This window comes from Amphiura filiformis, chromosome 17 (genome assembly GCF_039555335.1).
Source record: "Amphiura filiformis chromosome 17, Afil_fr2py, whole genome shotgun sequence".
Lineage (NCBI taxonomy): Eukaryota > Metazoa > Echinodermata > Ophiuroidea > Amphilepidida > Amphiuridae > Amphiura > Amphiura filiformis.
This window is the reverse complement of record NC_092644.1, coordinates 22976212-22993411: the sequence shown is the minus strand read 5'-3', so window position 1 is coordinate 22993411 and position 17200 is coordinate 22976212. Positions and strand designations below refer to the sequence as shown.

The following is a 17200-nucleotide window of genomic DNA, read 5'->3' as shown; positions in this document are numbered from 1 at the left end:
TGACCTGAACCCATTTATCTTCTTTTCAAATTAAGGTAACGCTAATTGTAAGGTTCATCAAGTCCAAGGTTACCACTAAATTTAACACTTGTACACGAGAGAAACTGCCAGGAAATAAAGGAAAAGTACTGAACAACTCCACAGTATTGGTATGTAACATTTTGCTTTGATTAACATTCAAATTATTAATGTGCAATTAGCAAATAATACGCTGTGCAGTGTCTGCAATCAGGTGCGTAGCAGTAGCAAAATGCTACACAATTTTCACCAATTGCTCACAGGTTTGGAATGTGTAGCAATTTGTACCATTCATAAGCATTCGCTCCCAAATTTGATGAGCATTTTTGCTACACAAATAAAATATTAGGCCTACTTACTGCGGACCCTGACACTGTGTATTTGTATTTACCCTTTAATAACATAGTTATGCATGGCTATACATGACCATATAAGTTATAGGCCTAGCTAGATAGGCTATTCATGGCTAATACATGACCATACATGGCTATGCATGGCTATACATGACCATGCATCGACATTTTTTTAGGCATATGAACCGGAGGGCTTGAGGGGGCTCAGCCCCCTCAATAATTTTGGTGAACATAAACAATTGTGATCAAATAGAGGGAAAGGGGGTCTTTGTGACCTATATTTTGCAAAATTTTCTGACTGCGAGGGAGGAACGCACCTCGCGCACCCCCACTCTGGCTCCACAATATTTTTCTATTTTTAAAAGTTTCAGCCCCCAATGTTGAAAATGTTCCTAAGCCTATGCATAGCTGTACATAACAGCTCATATTTTTACATTACCAGGCATATACATAACCATACATAGGTACATGTATACAAGACTATCAGGCCCGTAGCTATACTTGGGGGTGCGGATTTTCAAATGCAGACCCCCGGTGCGGTACAGACCTTTTCAAGAGAAATCTTCATTTTTCATTCTGGCCAAAAGTAGACCTTTAAGGTTAGCAACTGTTTTAAATTGTTGTGATTTGGTAGCTCACAGCATCTTGCGAATGGTAGTGAGCTTTGGCAAAATTTGCATTGATCATTTCATAGTGAGTGTGAAGAAGAATCAAATATCACATATACTTTTGTAAGCCCTGTGGTTCAATAAATCAAGTTTTCAAAGTATATGATTTGTAGACTGAACTTTTGCAAAACATCAAAGTGTTATTTTTTAATAATATATTGATTTTGATAATTAAAATCGATTTTTTTTTTTGGCTGCTTCGACCAACAATTCATCGAAAACCTAATTGATTCTTGGATCCTATTTTTTAATAAACTCTAGCCAGAGAGTGGTCACCAAATTGAAGTTTTTGCTTTAACTACAATGTTGATGATTTGGTCCAATTGATAAATGAAAACTTCTTTTTGGCCAATCGGCAGGTAGTTCTCATGGGGTTAAACATGCTACGAACATCAAACTTATAATGTTTCACTGTCGTATGTCATATTGTTTCCTTATATATTTACCGTATGCAGGTACCAATAAATTAATCAATGCCTAGATTACAAAATGGCTGGAAATAAATATGGCGCTATAATAGTAGGAGCTATATTGATATTACTTGGTTTGGCTTCTGTTGGAGCGGGCATCGCACTATCTACTATTTACAAGGAAGTTAGTACTAGTCTTTTGAGGTACACCTATTCCCCTACATGGGCCGGTGTTCTGGTGAGCAACAATTTTACAAAGTTTAGAGCGAAAAAATAATGAAAGAAAAATACATAAAAAATAATAGTAATAATGATAATGATGATGATGGCGATGATGATGATTGTGATGGTGACAATGATGATGATGCCAATGATGCTGCTGCTGATGATGATGGTAATGATGATGATAATACATGATAATGACATCACTGACTGATGCACACCGACACCGCCTGGCTAATAATTATTTGGTGCAGAAGGGACACTAAAATGAATACACGGGATCGATACACGTGAATTGCTATGCACGATTTTGATATCAGACGAAAATCTTCTGATACCGGGTTAGAAAATGATGAATATCTCCCGTCATGATTTTTTTCTTTGGTCTCATAAACTTGGAAATACGTGTTGAACAGATATGATAGTCGCTAGAATGCGCTTTGAAAATTGGCCGTGCGCTTTGAACTCAAAATTTGACCATTTTATATTGCGTTGGTCCTGTTATGGACTACAGCGTGCAGCGTGTAGTACAGCTGCACTCACTGTAGGCAGTATAAAAGTCGATGACCATTGACCTCAATGGGGTATACAAGCTTAATCACGCACAACCAAGATCGATTACCCGGCTATTGTGAGTAGCCTTAGTTATGTCCCTCGACTAATTATTAGTTTAAAAGAGCTTTAAAGGTTTGAACCAAATGGCTAATCGTGGCTGTGGATTTAACCTACCATGGCGATTCCTGCCATGAAGATATAGGGTCGAAGACACTGTGTGATGATGGTGCTGCTGCTGCTCCTGCTGATGATGATGATTATGGTGAAGTTGATAATGATGATGATGATGATGATGATGACGATGGCAATGAATGTGGAGATGATGAAGACGCTGACTATAACGATAGCGATAAAGATGATGGTGATGACCCGGCGGGGGTGATGATGATGATTATTATGACGATGATGATATCAGCAATTTGTGATGATGATGACGATGATCGCGATAGTGACAATGATGATGATAATGATAACGATGTTGATAATGATGATATCAATGATTGATGACGACGATGACAATGATGATGATGATGATAATGATGATGATGATGATGATGATGATGATGATGATGATGATAATGATAATGATGATGATAATGATAATGATAATGATGATGATGATGATGATGATGATGATGATGATGATGGTGATGATGATGATATCAGCGATTGATATCAGCGATTGGTGATGATGACGATGATGAATATGAAGAAGATGATGGTGATGATAATAATAATGATGATGATGATGATGATGATGATGATGATGATGATGATAATGATAATGATGATGATGATGATGATGATGATGATGATGGTGATGATGATGATGATATCAGCGATTGGTGATGATGACGATGATGAATATGAAGAAGATGATGGTGATGATAATAATAATAATGATGATGATGATGATGATGATGATGATGACGATGATGATGATGATGATGAAGAAGATGATGGTGATGATAATAATAATAATGATGATGATGATGATGATGATGATGATGATGATGATGATGATGATGCTTTTCACTTTTTCAGTACATACTCGCTGGTATTGTGGGTACGTCTACCTGTTGTTGCTTCGGAAGTCAAGATGGTACAAAATGTACGGTAAGTTTCATAAGTCAAATTCCCCGGGTCAAATTCTGCATTATGCCAATTTTTTCTCAGTTGTACGGAAGCGTCAAAGTGTCATCCTACTCGACGATATAGCGAGATCATTCAGTTAAGTGAATCGGTATGACAGATGCATAATGTCGACATGATCAAATAGTTGACTTTTAAAAAAGCAGCTGGGCAGCTCTAGTTCAACCGTGAAACAAACCTTTTAAGTCTAATACCTAAATTAATTAGACACATGCTAGACTCTCACATAATTTTAAAATGTTTACGCTCCTTACGATAATAAGATTTTCAAGAAAAGACCCGGGAGAAAAGATCAACCTGTGAAGAGATTCATCAGGTTTGTAGATAATTATAATTTGAAGTTTTCGTATACAAAACCAAAATTTTTGACACTGACCTGACAGTTTCGTATGTCTTGGACGACATACTTCTTCAGAGTGATTGGTATCCCATCATCCTCTGTGCTGGTGGTAACAGAGCTCCATCCCTTGGGGGCGTGGTCTTGAGGAGAGGGTCATACACGTGACTTAAATGGTAGACAAAACTGACTGTATCTACGAGATTCCTTGCAAAAACTGTGACTGTACATACGTTGGTGAGACCGGCCGAATAAATTGAACACCCGGCTTAAGGAACACCAAAAAGAAACGGAAAAAGTGGAAAGGGACAAAAAGAACTTTACGCGCCAGACCAGAAAAGAGTCAGTTACAGAACAAAGCAAGTCAGCCATAGCGGATCACGCCATTCAACAGAACCATGTCATCAACTGGGACGATACCAAAGTTTTACAGAAGGAGTGTGATGCGAGTACTCGCTTCATCAGAGAATCAATCTGGATACGTAAGAGAGGCCCGGCCGTCATGAACAGGGACGAGGGGGCCTACCATTTAAGTCACGTGTATGACCCTCTCCTCAAGACCACGCCCCCAAGGGATGGAGCTGTGTTACCACCAGCACAGAGGATGATGGGATACCAATCACTCTGAAGAAGTATGTCGTCCAAGACATACGAAACTGTCAGGTCAGGGTCAAAAATTTTGGTTTTGTATATGAAAACTTCAAATTATAAAGATCAACCTTATGAATTTCCTTTGTGTTTGTTTATATTTCAGTTGATAGTATTCATAGCGATATCCGTCATAGCCTTACTAGCTGCTGGAGTTCAGGTTATTACAGAAGCATTTTGGGCCACGGCATGGATTTATCCGACTGATTGTGATAAGTTGTACAATAACCAGGGTAGCGGTTGTGTCATTTTTGGTCTGGTAAATAACCTTTTATATCCAGCTTCTTGACACTACAGCCTGTCTCAAAAAAGTTGTGCAAGTGAAAATCGCCCTCTCTGGCAATTAGAAAATACCGTTGAGACATGATGCTTACATCAACGTCAAGTACACAGTCTTAGCTCTCAAATACCGTTTGTTCTGTTCAATTTACTCTTTTTAATCTCGAGATATGTTTAGTTAACGACGAAAGGGTGAAATCACAATTGTGCCACTTTCACTAGCGAATAGGGCTGTACATGTAAATCAATGATAGCTGATGTTGATGCGTCTAATATGCACTCCCCCCTTCGGGGCTCGTGCATGAGACGCATCAACACCAGCGCGCGTGCATTATTTTGTCTAATTTCATTAATTTGTCAAATTTCATGAACTTGTTAAAGTTCATTAACCTATAAGTGTGCAATATTTGTTTGTCTTTTAACATGTCTTGAATGTCAAAGAGAACAGTATTTACCATGGTAAAATCATTGACATGCACGTGTATTTAATTTTACAGCAGAATGTGAAATATTCATTTATCGTTTAATTTGTCGTAAGTGGAAAAAGAGAATTATTATACATTTATCATGATAAAACACTAAAAACAATTTTGTATTGTTGTGTAATTGATGCATTCTTTTGATTTCATGAAGGAACTCTTGATCATTGATTTACATGTACAGCCATATCCCCATGTAAAAATGGCACAATTGTGATTTTACCCTTTCGTTGTTAAGTAAGCATATCTCGAGATTAAAACAAGCAAATTGAACAGACTAAACGGCATTAGAGAGCTAAGACTATGCCCTTGACGTTGATGTAAGCATTATGTCACAACGGTATTTTCTAATTGCCAACGAGGGCGCTTTTCACTTGCACAATTTTTTTTGAGACAGGCTGTATAAAACCTATAAAATGGCTGTGTGGTTATCTTGCAGCATTGCATCTTTTATTTTATAGGTCACCAAAGTTGTTGCTAAGCTCCAAACAGGGAACCATTGTGCAGTGTGCACTTCCGAGTAAAACATGAGAATTATCACACATTAAGTACAAGGTCCAATATTGATTTTACTATAGACGTGAGGCTATTTTGGATTTGACCCCTGGTGACCGAAAGGTCATACAGGGGTAAATAAATATTCACCTCTATGTTGAAATTAGTGTACAGCATTATATATATTAGGCAGGCTGGTGTATTTATTTATAAATAACATTTAAAAAAAGGGTAACGCACACTTGAAAATACATATAGCCGCAAAAGAATACGTAGGATGTAAAATGTCGGTGACAATGTTCAATCACACATGGGCTATAACAACTCCTCAAGGAGCAGCCCCCAAAAGGGGGGCATTTGTTCAAGAGCAATTCATTTGCATAATTACCTTTTTCATGAGTCATCCCACTGTTTGGGGCGTGGTTCCTATATAATTGACCAATCAGAGAGCAGGATCTCAATATTTTGGCGCTATTATGACACCATCACAAATTCCGCTCCTGACACCTGCCCCCAAACCCTAATAAAAAGTCACCTATATCACTACTTCTGTGATTGCTTTAGTGCTTAAGCTCGTGGGATTGACTTATTTTGGTAACTAAACACCATCACCATATGGAGAAATACATTTGTGCATAGTTTTATGAATATTAATTAGCTCATTTGCATAATTAATTAGCTGAAAACCGAGAAACGTCAAAAAATGTAGAGCAACAACTAAACATCGTATGAAGCTCATTAAGGTATCAAATTAAAGCTCTTAAAGCCATGTTATAACATTTCTTTAAAAATAGATTTGTATTTCATTACTCGTTGATGGTCGATAAACGTCCCAATAAATCGGACTTAGTCACCGGTCAGTTCTACAGCATAGATATCCATGGCTAACGATGGTTAACTATGGAAACATGTTAAAGGACATCAAGAAAATTTTCTAAGTTATTTATTTTGAGCTCTTTCGAGACGAGTAATGGATATATTCTGTAGATTTAGGTTTTGTCTGTGACTGCTAATGTGAGGCCGTCGTAGGTCGTACGGGGCTCAAACTCGGTGGGTGGGTGTAGTTCTGTCCTGGCAAGAAGAAGTTTATGTTCGTTAAGTCATCCGACCCCGGGCCCCCTCCAAGGGGTCATTTGAGGTCAAATGACTAAAAACTGCCATATGGGCATGAAACTAGGTACTACGGGACTCAAACTCGGTGGGTGGGTGTAGTTCTGTCCTGGCAAGAAGATGTTCATGTTCGTTAAGTCATCCGACCCTGGGGCCCCCCCCAGGGGTCATTTGAGGTAAAATGACTAAAAACTGTCATATGGGCATGAAACTAGGTCGTACGGGGCTCAAACTCGGTGGGTGGGTGTAGTTCTGTCCTGTCAAGAAGATGTTTATGTTCGTTTTAAAGTCATCTGACACCGGGGTCCGCTCCCAGGGGTCATCTGAGGTCAAATTACTAAAAAGTGTCGTATGGGCATGAAACTTGGTAGGTACAGTCAACATTTAAAACAACATTTTTGAAGGTCATTTTGGGGTCATCCAAGGTCACCACGGGTCATCTGAAGTCAAATTAGTAAAAACTCATATATGGGCATGAAACTTGGTGGGTACAGTCAACATTTAGAGTTATAAGTTTAGATCATTTTGGGGTCATCCAAGGTCACCCAGGGGTCATCTGAGGTCAAATTACTAAAACTATCGTATGGGCATGAAACTTGGTGGGTACAGTCAACATTTAGAGCCAAATTTTTGGAAGGTCATTTTGGGGTCGCCAGGGGTCATCTTAGGTCAAATTAGTAAAAACTGTCATATGGACATGCCACCATCAGCCTGGTAATCGCGCCCAGCCGAGAACCGCCAAATATGGTAAAATATTTTAAAACTGATGCATCAATGACTATGTTCATCATGTTATTATTGTATCATTCTCACATACATTAGGAAATGAATTTGGAGAATAGAGGCCTTGCATGTGATCTGACATATCATCCCGTAAATATGGCGGACTACTCAAATGTATTCAACAAAAGCATGATTGCAATCAAATAGGTTGATGACAACATTTGATTGAATGGACTGCACTCCGCCATAACTACGGTGAAGGACACCGGCTCAAATCCTTTCTTTGGAGCCAATCGATAATTTCATGCAGGGCCTCTATACTTTCTGTTAATAAAATACTATGCTGACCTCACACTCCAGTAATTTCAGATCATTGAGCTCAGTACATTAATACATCAAAGAATGTCTTCCAATTCATGAAAACAAATAGATAATCTGCATATCGGATTAAAAGCTTGAGGCATTTCAATTGCAAGGCCCATTACTTATACACCAACAACAACATAGGCCTACAAGTGTATATAATGTAGCATGTGCACACATTATCATGTTGTGGATGGTGAATCAAGCTGCAGTGCCTACCCATTCCCAAATAAATGCAGTGACCAACCGGTGTTCACTCATGATTGACGTACTGATCATTATGTATGATTTAAACTCATAGGTTTTGGCAATTTGGGAGGGGTGGGTTCAAAATGACCCCATAGGATTATACGGGGTAAAATTTCAAATTGCTCAAATACCCTTTCAAATATATCAAATTATTTAAATAAATAAATGAATGAATGAATGAATGAATGAATGAATGAATGAATGAATGAATGAATGAATGAATGAATGATTAAATAAATAAATAAATAAATAAATGAAAAAAAATTGAACAAATTGTAGCGTAGCATTAAAATCATAATAACCATTGCTGGCAGGCGGATTCGAACCAACGATATTGACATTACCAGTCTGATGCTCTAACACTGAGCTATGCCATCATCTAGTATTGAGGGTCAAGTTTTTAGCGTATACAGTGTTTGTCTGTGAAAATGCCGCCTTGTGAAATAAATAAATATAAAGTCTCAATTTTAATTTAAATTTATTTGATAATTTTCTAACCTATATTTTCTTTAGAGCAGGGACAAATATTTCCCCTTTTATCCAATTTGGCCGCTAAATAAGAATCTACTTCTTTTATTACTGATTTAATTCCGCGATTTGTTCCATTCAGCAATATCAAAGATTAATGTCAAGCATCTCACGACAGATATTTAGTTGGCTTAGTGGTTTTGCACAGTGCTTTTTAACCGGTAGGTACCGAGATCGATTCCCACCTCTGCCTGCAATTTTTTTTCAAGACTGGGAAATAATAACCTGACATTCGCCGCTGACATTCGTACTGCAGAAGCGGAGTTGTAACTTGTTAAACTTTGCTCCTTCCGTAAAAGGGTACATTATTTTGGCACTACATTATTTCTTTTTTTTCCACATTGCTGGTAGGCCCCTATTAAATATCAAATGGTCATAATTGGCGGTCACTTCAAATCATCGCCAACTGAACGAGGTTCAGGAATGTACTCTCATTGTTAATTGTTGGTTAATCCACCACTTGAACAGGACTTAACCAAAGCAAACAAAGACTTAAGCTCTTTTACGAATGCTATACATAAGTATAAGCTTATTATCCTCTTCAACAATAGGATTAAAGATTGGTGCTTGACTGGAATTACGTGCTAGTGTCATTGGTTATTGTTAAAAGGCAATAAGGTGTGTAATTGCAATATTTCCTCTGAATAGGAAAGACTCTCTACATCGAACCATGGATGCTGGTGGTTCGAATTAAGCCCGATCCTGACTCCACTTCGCAGCGGTATGCGATGCTGCGATGCTTTTCAAACATCTCAGCATCCCGCGATGAAATTAAAATGTACAGGTGGAGTCAGTATCGGGCTTTAGGAATAAAAACCCAATTAGAAATGATGCGCTTGAGAATTCAACAATATAAATAATGGTAGCTCTATTATGATACACATTAATGATAAAATTCCAAAATATAATACGTTTTCTGTCTTTGCTTGTCACGTGGTAGCGATTATATTTTTAAATAAGTTTCAAATGAATAACAACAAGGCAAGTGGCCGACTGGCCGAGTGGTCTAAGGCGCTAGGCTCATAGAGTACTAAGCGTTGCGCCGTGAGTTCGAACCCCGCCTCTGCCAAACTTTAAAAGAAGTAAATTAAAATTTGACTTTTTTTAATTTCATATCTGGGAAATATGACTGGGAGAATTTATGTATGGTGTGGAGTGGTGTGATAGGGCATGTACTTTAACTGGCCGGCGCGGTCCGGTGACTAAGTCTTTATTGGGCGTTTTATCGGCAGTCAACGAGTAATGTATTTTCCATAAGATGTTAGCTTTTACTGTCAGATATATCCCCTTTTAATTTTGAGCCGAACAAGTGAAGTAAAGCATAGAAAACTGGAATTTACTACAAGCGCCCATGCATGTTACTCCCGCGGTTGTAAATACGATACGATCCTCGGGGTGTGTCTATGTGTGTGTCCCGCGCGCCGTGCACGTACTGGGCATATGTGTTCGACTAATATTTCCATCGTAATAATAAAACGCCGGTTCCATCGCATCGTTTTATTCAAAATCTCAGATTTTGACAAAACTACAGCACCTAAAGTCTTGATTTTTGCAGAGTATCTTTATTGATAAAGTAGATTACAATTGTGTAAAAAACAGAATTTAATTTTTTTTTCAGGGCGTTCTCCTCAGCAAATGTTATAATATGGCTTTAATGAGATATGTGCATTGAGCCTATCTGTACAGACTTAGCTTTTAGAGGGGTAAGGCTATCAACTGTGTCCAAGAATCATGTCATGGGGAATTTTTGGCATGGGCAACTTTCGTATGGCAGACATTTCACATTGAAGCATGCAGTTAACATTTTCAAAAGTAGGCTCAGTGCACAGATCAGGGATTAAAGCGCATATTCATTCCAAATTTCAGGCCAGTAGGGGGTGTAGTTTTGCTTTTTTTGAGGTGAAAATATGAAATACGAGAAAATTGACTTTAATAAAATCAATAATGAATATTAATTGCTAATTAACATAATTTTGATGATTAGCATGATTATTTTTACTGTTGTAACATTTTGATATACAACAATATGTTTTGGTGTAACTGGTGCATTTTGGACCTGTAATTAATTTGTATTAAATGATTTCTAAAATATTACTTCTTGAAAACAATAGAATACATAAGAAATAGAATGCATGTATTATGGCATAACAATCATTATGGATTATTTTCGCATTTTCTGTTGACAGTTTTTCATTTGTAAAATTTGAACGGAATGTTCAATTTTGATCAAATAGAAAAGTAAAAGAAAGTTGAAAGTTTGGGGAATTCCATACGAAAACCTACCCAATCCCAGGTCAATAATTGAAGACAGAATTAAAAAGACAAGTTTGCGTATGACGTCCTGTCAACTAGACCAAAAATACCGTACAGCGCAGGTCAGTAACCAATCACATCGCGCCTTTGCCATGACGTCAGAAGGAAACTAGTCTTTTTAATTCGGTCTTCAATTATTATACCACCTTTGTTTCATAGTATGTTATCGTCAGGATTTCCACATAATCCCAAATAACCGTATAAATCGTCATCTACCTCACAGTGTCATCGCCCCGATATCTTCATGTCAGAAATCGCCATGGTAGGTTGAATCCACAGCCACGCATGACCATTTTGTTCCGACCTGTTTAATAGTTTTGAGACGGATAATGAGCCGAGGGACATCGGACTAAGGCTACTGACAATAGCCTGCTAATTGACCTCTCTGTGTGTGAGCATGTATACGCCATGGGTCATCTGCTTTTAGACTGCCTCCAACATATGTCCACGAGTGAGTGCAGCTAGCCTATACGCTGCGCTATAGTTCGGCACATATAAAATCAGAATATTTTTGTCAGTTTTTGAGTTCAAGACGCACGCTTCTTTCTCAAGACGCTAGCTAATGACTATCATATCCGTTGAACAGATATATTCAAGTGCAAAGAAAAACTGGATTCTTTAGACTAAATCAATTACGGGAGATATTCATCATTTTCTACCCCGGTATCCAAAGATTTATCGTCTGAATATCAAATCGTGCATAGCACATTCACGGATATCGATCCCGGGTATTCATTTCAGTGTCTCTGCAGTATAATGTAATTATTAAGCGGGCGATGTCTGTGTTTCTCATTGGTCATATATCCAATCTCTTTTCATATAGGATATTCACGTAATACATCTAACAACAGCAGCGATTGGTGGAGGGGCAGGGCTAGCTGCTCTTATTGGAATTATTATGGCATGCTGTGGATTCTCCAGTGGGGACACCAGTGATGGAAATCATACAATGACATATTATGAAAAGGTTTGACTACAAAAATGATTCTTTTATAAATGCATCTACGCACAGTTTCCACCTCGATACACCCGAGCACATGGAAATTTCCAAGCACAGCGAGTCTTGACTCTATACGCAGACTGTGTTTTACTACACGTTTGAGTGTATATCATCATAAGAGCGGTGTGAGATATTGTGGAAAATAGATATCTGTGATTGATTTTTGTCAAAATCTCAAGTGTTCCCTTCATCCAATCATAATTTTTTTTATATGAACGAAAGCTAACACTTCCCCTAAAACACTTTTTTTATTAGGTCAACAGATAACGTAATGTTTATAGCTAGGCGAATGTGGTAATCTGTTGAAAACGACCTATCCCAGCACACTTTTTGACAAAAATGTAGGTTTTAAAAGTCAAAACCTCAAGTGTTTCTTACAATATTTATCAAATTGTATGTCATTAAGGGATCTAGAATGAGCGTTTAAGGCGTTTCGACAGTATTTTTTGTGGGACTTGAGAGCACCTCAGACGTATCGAATTACATTTTGAATACGAAGCATGTCTTTCTGATATCAAATAATTTTCATTTTAAATTCACGATATAATACAAATTTTATGACAAATTATTAAAATTTGATATTTTCAAATTTTGATATATAACAGTCCTCGAAATAAATGACCTTTTATATTGAAGATATGGATTTCCCCCCAAAAGACCTATTTTTTTTTGGTGTTTTGGGAAAAAAATCCATATCTTCAATACGAAAATGTCAAAATTTTCAATTGATCGTCGGCATTTCATCGCACCTACATTCACTTTAAGTATAAATCATCAGATTTATAAATTTACTTCAAGTACTGTTAAATATCAAAAATCTCAATTTTAATGATTTGCCATAAAATGTGTATTACATTGCGAATTTCAAAAAATCAAAATTATTTGATATCAGAAGGACATTCTTCGTATTCAGAATGCAATTGGATATGTCTGATGTGCTCTAATGTCCCACAATAAATACTGTCCAAACGTTCATACCCCTTCCCTAAAATGAAAGAGCACACGTATATTGTCAATATACTACTAGTTAGCCTCAGTTTAATGATCAATGGCTAATTCTCTTTGAATTATTATTATTATTATTATTATTATTATTATTATTATTATTATTATTATTATTATCATTATCATTATCATTATCATTATTATTATTATTATTATTATTATTATTATTATTATTATTATTATTATTATTATTATTATTATTATTATTATTATTATTTTGTCATTATTCTTACAGCCTGGACGAGGAGAATACCCGGGAGAATATGGATCACAACAGCCGCAGGAAGAATATCCGTACACAGATGGTGAAGGAGCATATCTTTGATCCAATGTAGGCCTACCTAGCGGGCCACGCCCACTGTTGCCCACAGTATTATAGAACCCCATGATTACGCACAGGGACCACAGCAGTCAAATTATGGTTACCATGGTTACAAGTAAATCGGACGACTCATAAGTGAGGCAATTGGATTGCTTACTAAAATCGGGAGGAGGGGGGATGGGGCACTCGACTTTGGAAGTGACAAGGGTATTGCGGACACCAGTCTGGTAGTATTCCACACGGACCAAATGAGCATAGATCATCTATGAAATGGGCGTACATTTTTGACCACGGTTATTCGGTTAATACAAAAGGCAGTGTGGTGTTGTGTTTCAAATATACCGTAACGTTTCAAATAATATACCCTGACCGTGAAAATTTACTTTCTGGGCAAAAATGTGCAAAACTTTGTACAAATTAGCAATTTTCCCGCTAAAATGGCTACAAAATTGCAAATACAAAAAATTTGTTCAAAATGCGCGCGAAGCGCGCCAAAATTTGCAGATTTGGTGTAAAGCTGATGAAAAAAAGGGGTCATTGGGTGGCATATTTTTAAAAAAGTGGGTCTTTGGGTGTAAGCTGATGAAAAAGGGGGTCATTGGGTGGCAGATTTGCCTCAAAAATGGGGGTCTAATTGACAGGCACATGACGCATACCAATATAATATATGGGAGTGCCCCCTCCGGGGGTTTACCACAGGGTCTACCCTAAGGGCGAGTTTCTCGACTGGGGCGTAGCAGTTAGCTTGGCTAGCCTATAAAGGCTAACGAGGTCGTAAAAGCGAATTAAAAAAATGCGAGTTAAAGAAAAGGCGAATTAAAAAGGAGAGTTACCCCCACAGAGACTAGGTTTTATGTCAATTACCCCCCCACGAAAAAAAGCTAAAAGGCGAGTCACGACAAAGCTATCAAGTCCCACCGGCGAGTTACGGCAACACCATCAAGTCCCGCAAGCGAGTTACGGCAACACCATCAAGTCCCGCAAGCGAGTTACGGCAACACCATCAAACTTAGTCCCCGGCACCGGCATTTAAGTCCCAACAGCGAATTACAGCAGGCACCATCAAGTCCCACCGGTGAGTTAGGACAAAACCATTAAATCCCAACAGTAAGTTACGACAACACCATGAAGTCCCACCGGCGAGTTATGAAAAGACCATCAAGTCCTGTAAGCACGTTACAGCAGTGCCGTCAAGTCCCGCCAGCGAGTTATGACACTCATCAAGTCCCTCCAACGAGTTACACCACAAATATACAATATAAATGGTCAGTAATGAGGCCAGTTTTAAGGCTAGCTTAAGGAATATATTTTGGTACATTCCTATAGCTTCTTGTTACATTTTTAGCACATCCATATATTTGCTGACATTTCAAAACCACATCAGTCACGTAGCAAAAACTTGAAAGGAAAATTGTGAAAAGAAGAAAGATTGAAAGGAGAGGAAAAGGAATGGGAAATTTTGAAAATGGACTCTTATATTATGAAGACAATATAACCTGAAAATTGAAAAAATCAATCCATTTGTTAACAAATTCAAAAATAACCAAGAAAATGGGATCATTTGCTGAACAAACCACAGGACTTGCCGAAAAATCTTAACTCGCCGGCGAGACTTGCCATAAAAATCTTACCTCGCTGGAGGGATTTGCCGTAAAATCGTAACTCGCCGGCCGACGGGACTTGCTGTAAATCATTTAAACTCGCCAACGGGACTTACCGTATTCTCAGCAGGGGTCACTCTTTAAACTGAGGGGGTAACTCGCCATTCTAACTCGCTTTTCATCTAACTCACCCATTTTTAACTCGCCATTTACCTGTCCCCTCATTTCAGCAGTTTCCCTGTTTATCCCATGTCTTCGAATACGACCTATATTTCTAAAGTGTGTATATTTCATGGTGTATATAATATTGTTTAAACCATTAAAATATTCAGTATTTTTGAATGATTGTGTATATTTTCGTGCTAGTAGTGTCTCTTCCTGCGCTGCGTGCCCGGGGGGGCACTCACATTTGCCAGCTATACGGGTATGTGCCGCGGCGACGACCCCCTTTTTCAGAGCCGCTGGCCGTTCCCTAGACCCCCTGAATTCATTGATTTATTTTCACCACTGAAGGACCCCTATTTTCTTGGAACCCCCACTGAATGACCCCCATTTTTTTTACAAAAATCGCCACCGATAGACCCCCTAATGTTGTACTCCGGTAGGCACATGTACGTCACTTTCATATTCGAGTGCCCCCTCCCCCACCCCCGAGCAAGGTGCAACCACTTGATGTGGGGAAACAAGTAAAACTAGTGGCAAATGGTGGTCATAGACCACAAACCTAGCTGGGGCATGTTGGTGTTTTGGAGGTATCTGACCCCTGCAAAATGTTCCAAAAACGTTCCCCTGGACATGTTTTGTTTGTTGTCACCGAGTTTGAGTCCCATACTCCTTACAGATGCCTAGAAAATTAAATTAATAAGATTTGACCCATATAACCTTTGACCTGACCCCTGCACAGCGTTCCAAAGTGTTCCCCTGGTCAGTAAGTTTGTTGTCACAGAGTTTGAACCATACCCCTTACAGATGTACAGAAAATGCATTTCGAAAATTTGACCTCTGCATGACCTTTGACCTGACCCCTGCAAACTGTTCGCCTGTTCATGAGATTTGTTGTCACTGAGTTTGAGCCCCATACCCCTTACAGATGTCCAGAAAATGAAATTATAAGATTTGACCCCAGATAACCTTTGACCTGACCCCTGCAAAATGTTCCCTGGTCATTAAGTTTGTTGTCAGTGAGTTTGAACCCCGTACCCCTTACAGATGTCCCGAAAATGCATTTCTAAAATTTGACCTCTGCATGACCTTTGACCTGACTGCAAAATGTTCCATTGGTCATGATATTTGTTGTCACTGAGTTGGAGCCCCATACCCCTTACAGATGTACAGATAATACAATTGTAAGATTGTACCCCCTTAATGACCTTTGACCCCAATTCTGAGTGTAAGGTATGGGCACTGGGTAAAGCCGATGCACATGTGTAAGTGACGTCATTGTGCTATGTAATATGTGGCAGAAGAAGCATTTTGAAGATATTTGGTTATATACCGAAAATGCCCCTTTAATGACCTTTGATCCCAATTCTGTTTGCACCATATGGGCCCTGGATATAGGCGATACATATGTGCAAGTTACGTAATTGTAGGGTGTAACATGTAGGAGGAGAAGCATTTTGAAGTTTGTTGCCAGAAGAAGAAGAAGAACTAGTGGCATGTTGGTGTTGTGGAGGTATCTGACCCCTACAAAATGTTCCCAAAATGCTCCCCTGGTCATGGGGTTTGTTTTCACCGAGTTTGAGTCCCGTACTCCTAACAGATGTCAAAAAAATTCAATTCTAAGATTTGACCCCAGATGACCTTTGACCTGACCTATGCATGATGTTCCACAATGTTCCCCTGGTCTTGAGGTTTGTTGTCACCATGTTTGAGCCACGTACCTCTTACAAATATCCAGAAAATGAAATTCTACGATTTGACCCCAGATGACCTTTGACATGACCCTTGCACAGTGTTCCAAAATGTTCCCCAGGTCAGTAAGTTTGTTGTTGTGGAGTTTGAGCCCCGTACCCCTAACAGATGTCCAGAAAATGCATTTAGAAAATTTGACCTCTACATGACCTTTGACCTGACCCCTGCAAAATGTTCCCCTGGTCATGAGATTTGTTGTCACTGAGTTTGAGCCCCATACCCTTTGCAGATATCCAGAAAATGAAGTTATAAAGATTTGACCCCAGATAACCTTTGACCTGGCCCCTGCAAAGTGTTTCAACATGTTCCCCTGATCATTAAGTTTGTTGTCACCAAGTTTGAGCCCCGTACCCCTTACAGATGTCCAGGAAATGCGTTTCTAAAATTTGACCTCTGCATGACCTTTGACCTGACCCCCGCAAAATGTTCCCCTGGTCATGAGATTTATTGTATCGA

The 17200-nt window shown here is 38.6% G+C and overlaps 1 protein-coding gene across 1 annotated transcript; it reads left to right on the top strand.

The window, feature by feature from the left end:
• Window positions 1–15182, top strand: LOC140137486 (uncharacterized). The gene is made up of 6 exons (XM_072159197.1): window positions 1–149; window positions 1495–1687; window positions 3271–3342; window positions 4470–4622; window positions 11726–11869; window positions 13143–15182. Exons 2-6 carry the CDS (start codon window positions 1529–1531, stop codon window positions 13230–13232), a joined length of 618 nt encoding a protein of 205 aa, XP_072015298.1. The 5' UTR covers window positions 1–149; window positions 1495–1528; the 3' UTR covers window positions 13233–15182.
• The last annotated feature ends 2018 nt before the right edge of the window (window positions 15183–17200 follow it).

What these genes read in the sequence shown, in the direction of transcription:
- LOC140137486 (XM_072159197.1), top strand. Translation starts at nt 1,529, where the DNA reads ATGGCTGGAAATAAATATGGCGCTATAATAGTAGGAGCTATATTGATA. An exon ending in AAGATGGTACAAAATGTACG is followed by an intron (nt 3,343 to 4,469) that starts GTAAGTTTCATA and finishes TTTATATTTCAG; the next exon opens with TTGATAGTATTCATAGCGAT. An exon ending in CAATGACATATTATGAAAAG is followed by an intron (nt 11,870 to 13,142) that starts GTTTGACTACAA and finishes TTATTCTTACAG; the next exon opens with CCTGGACGAGGAGAATACCC.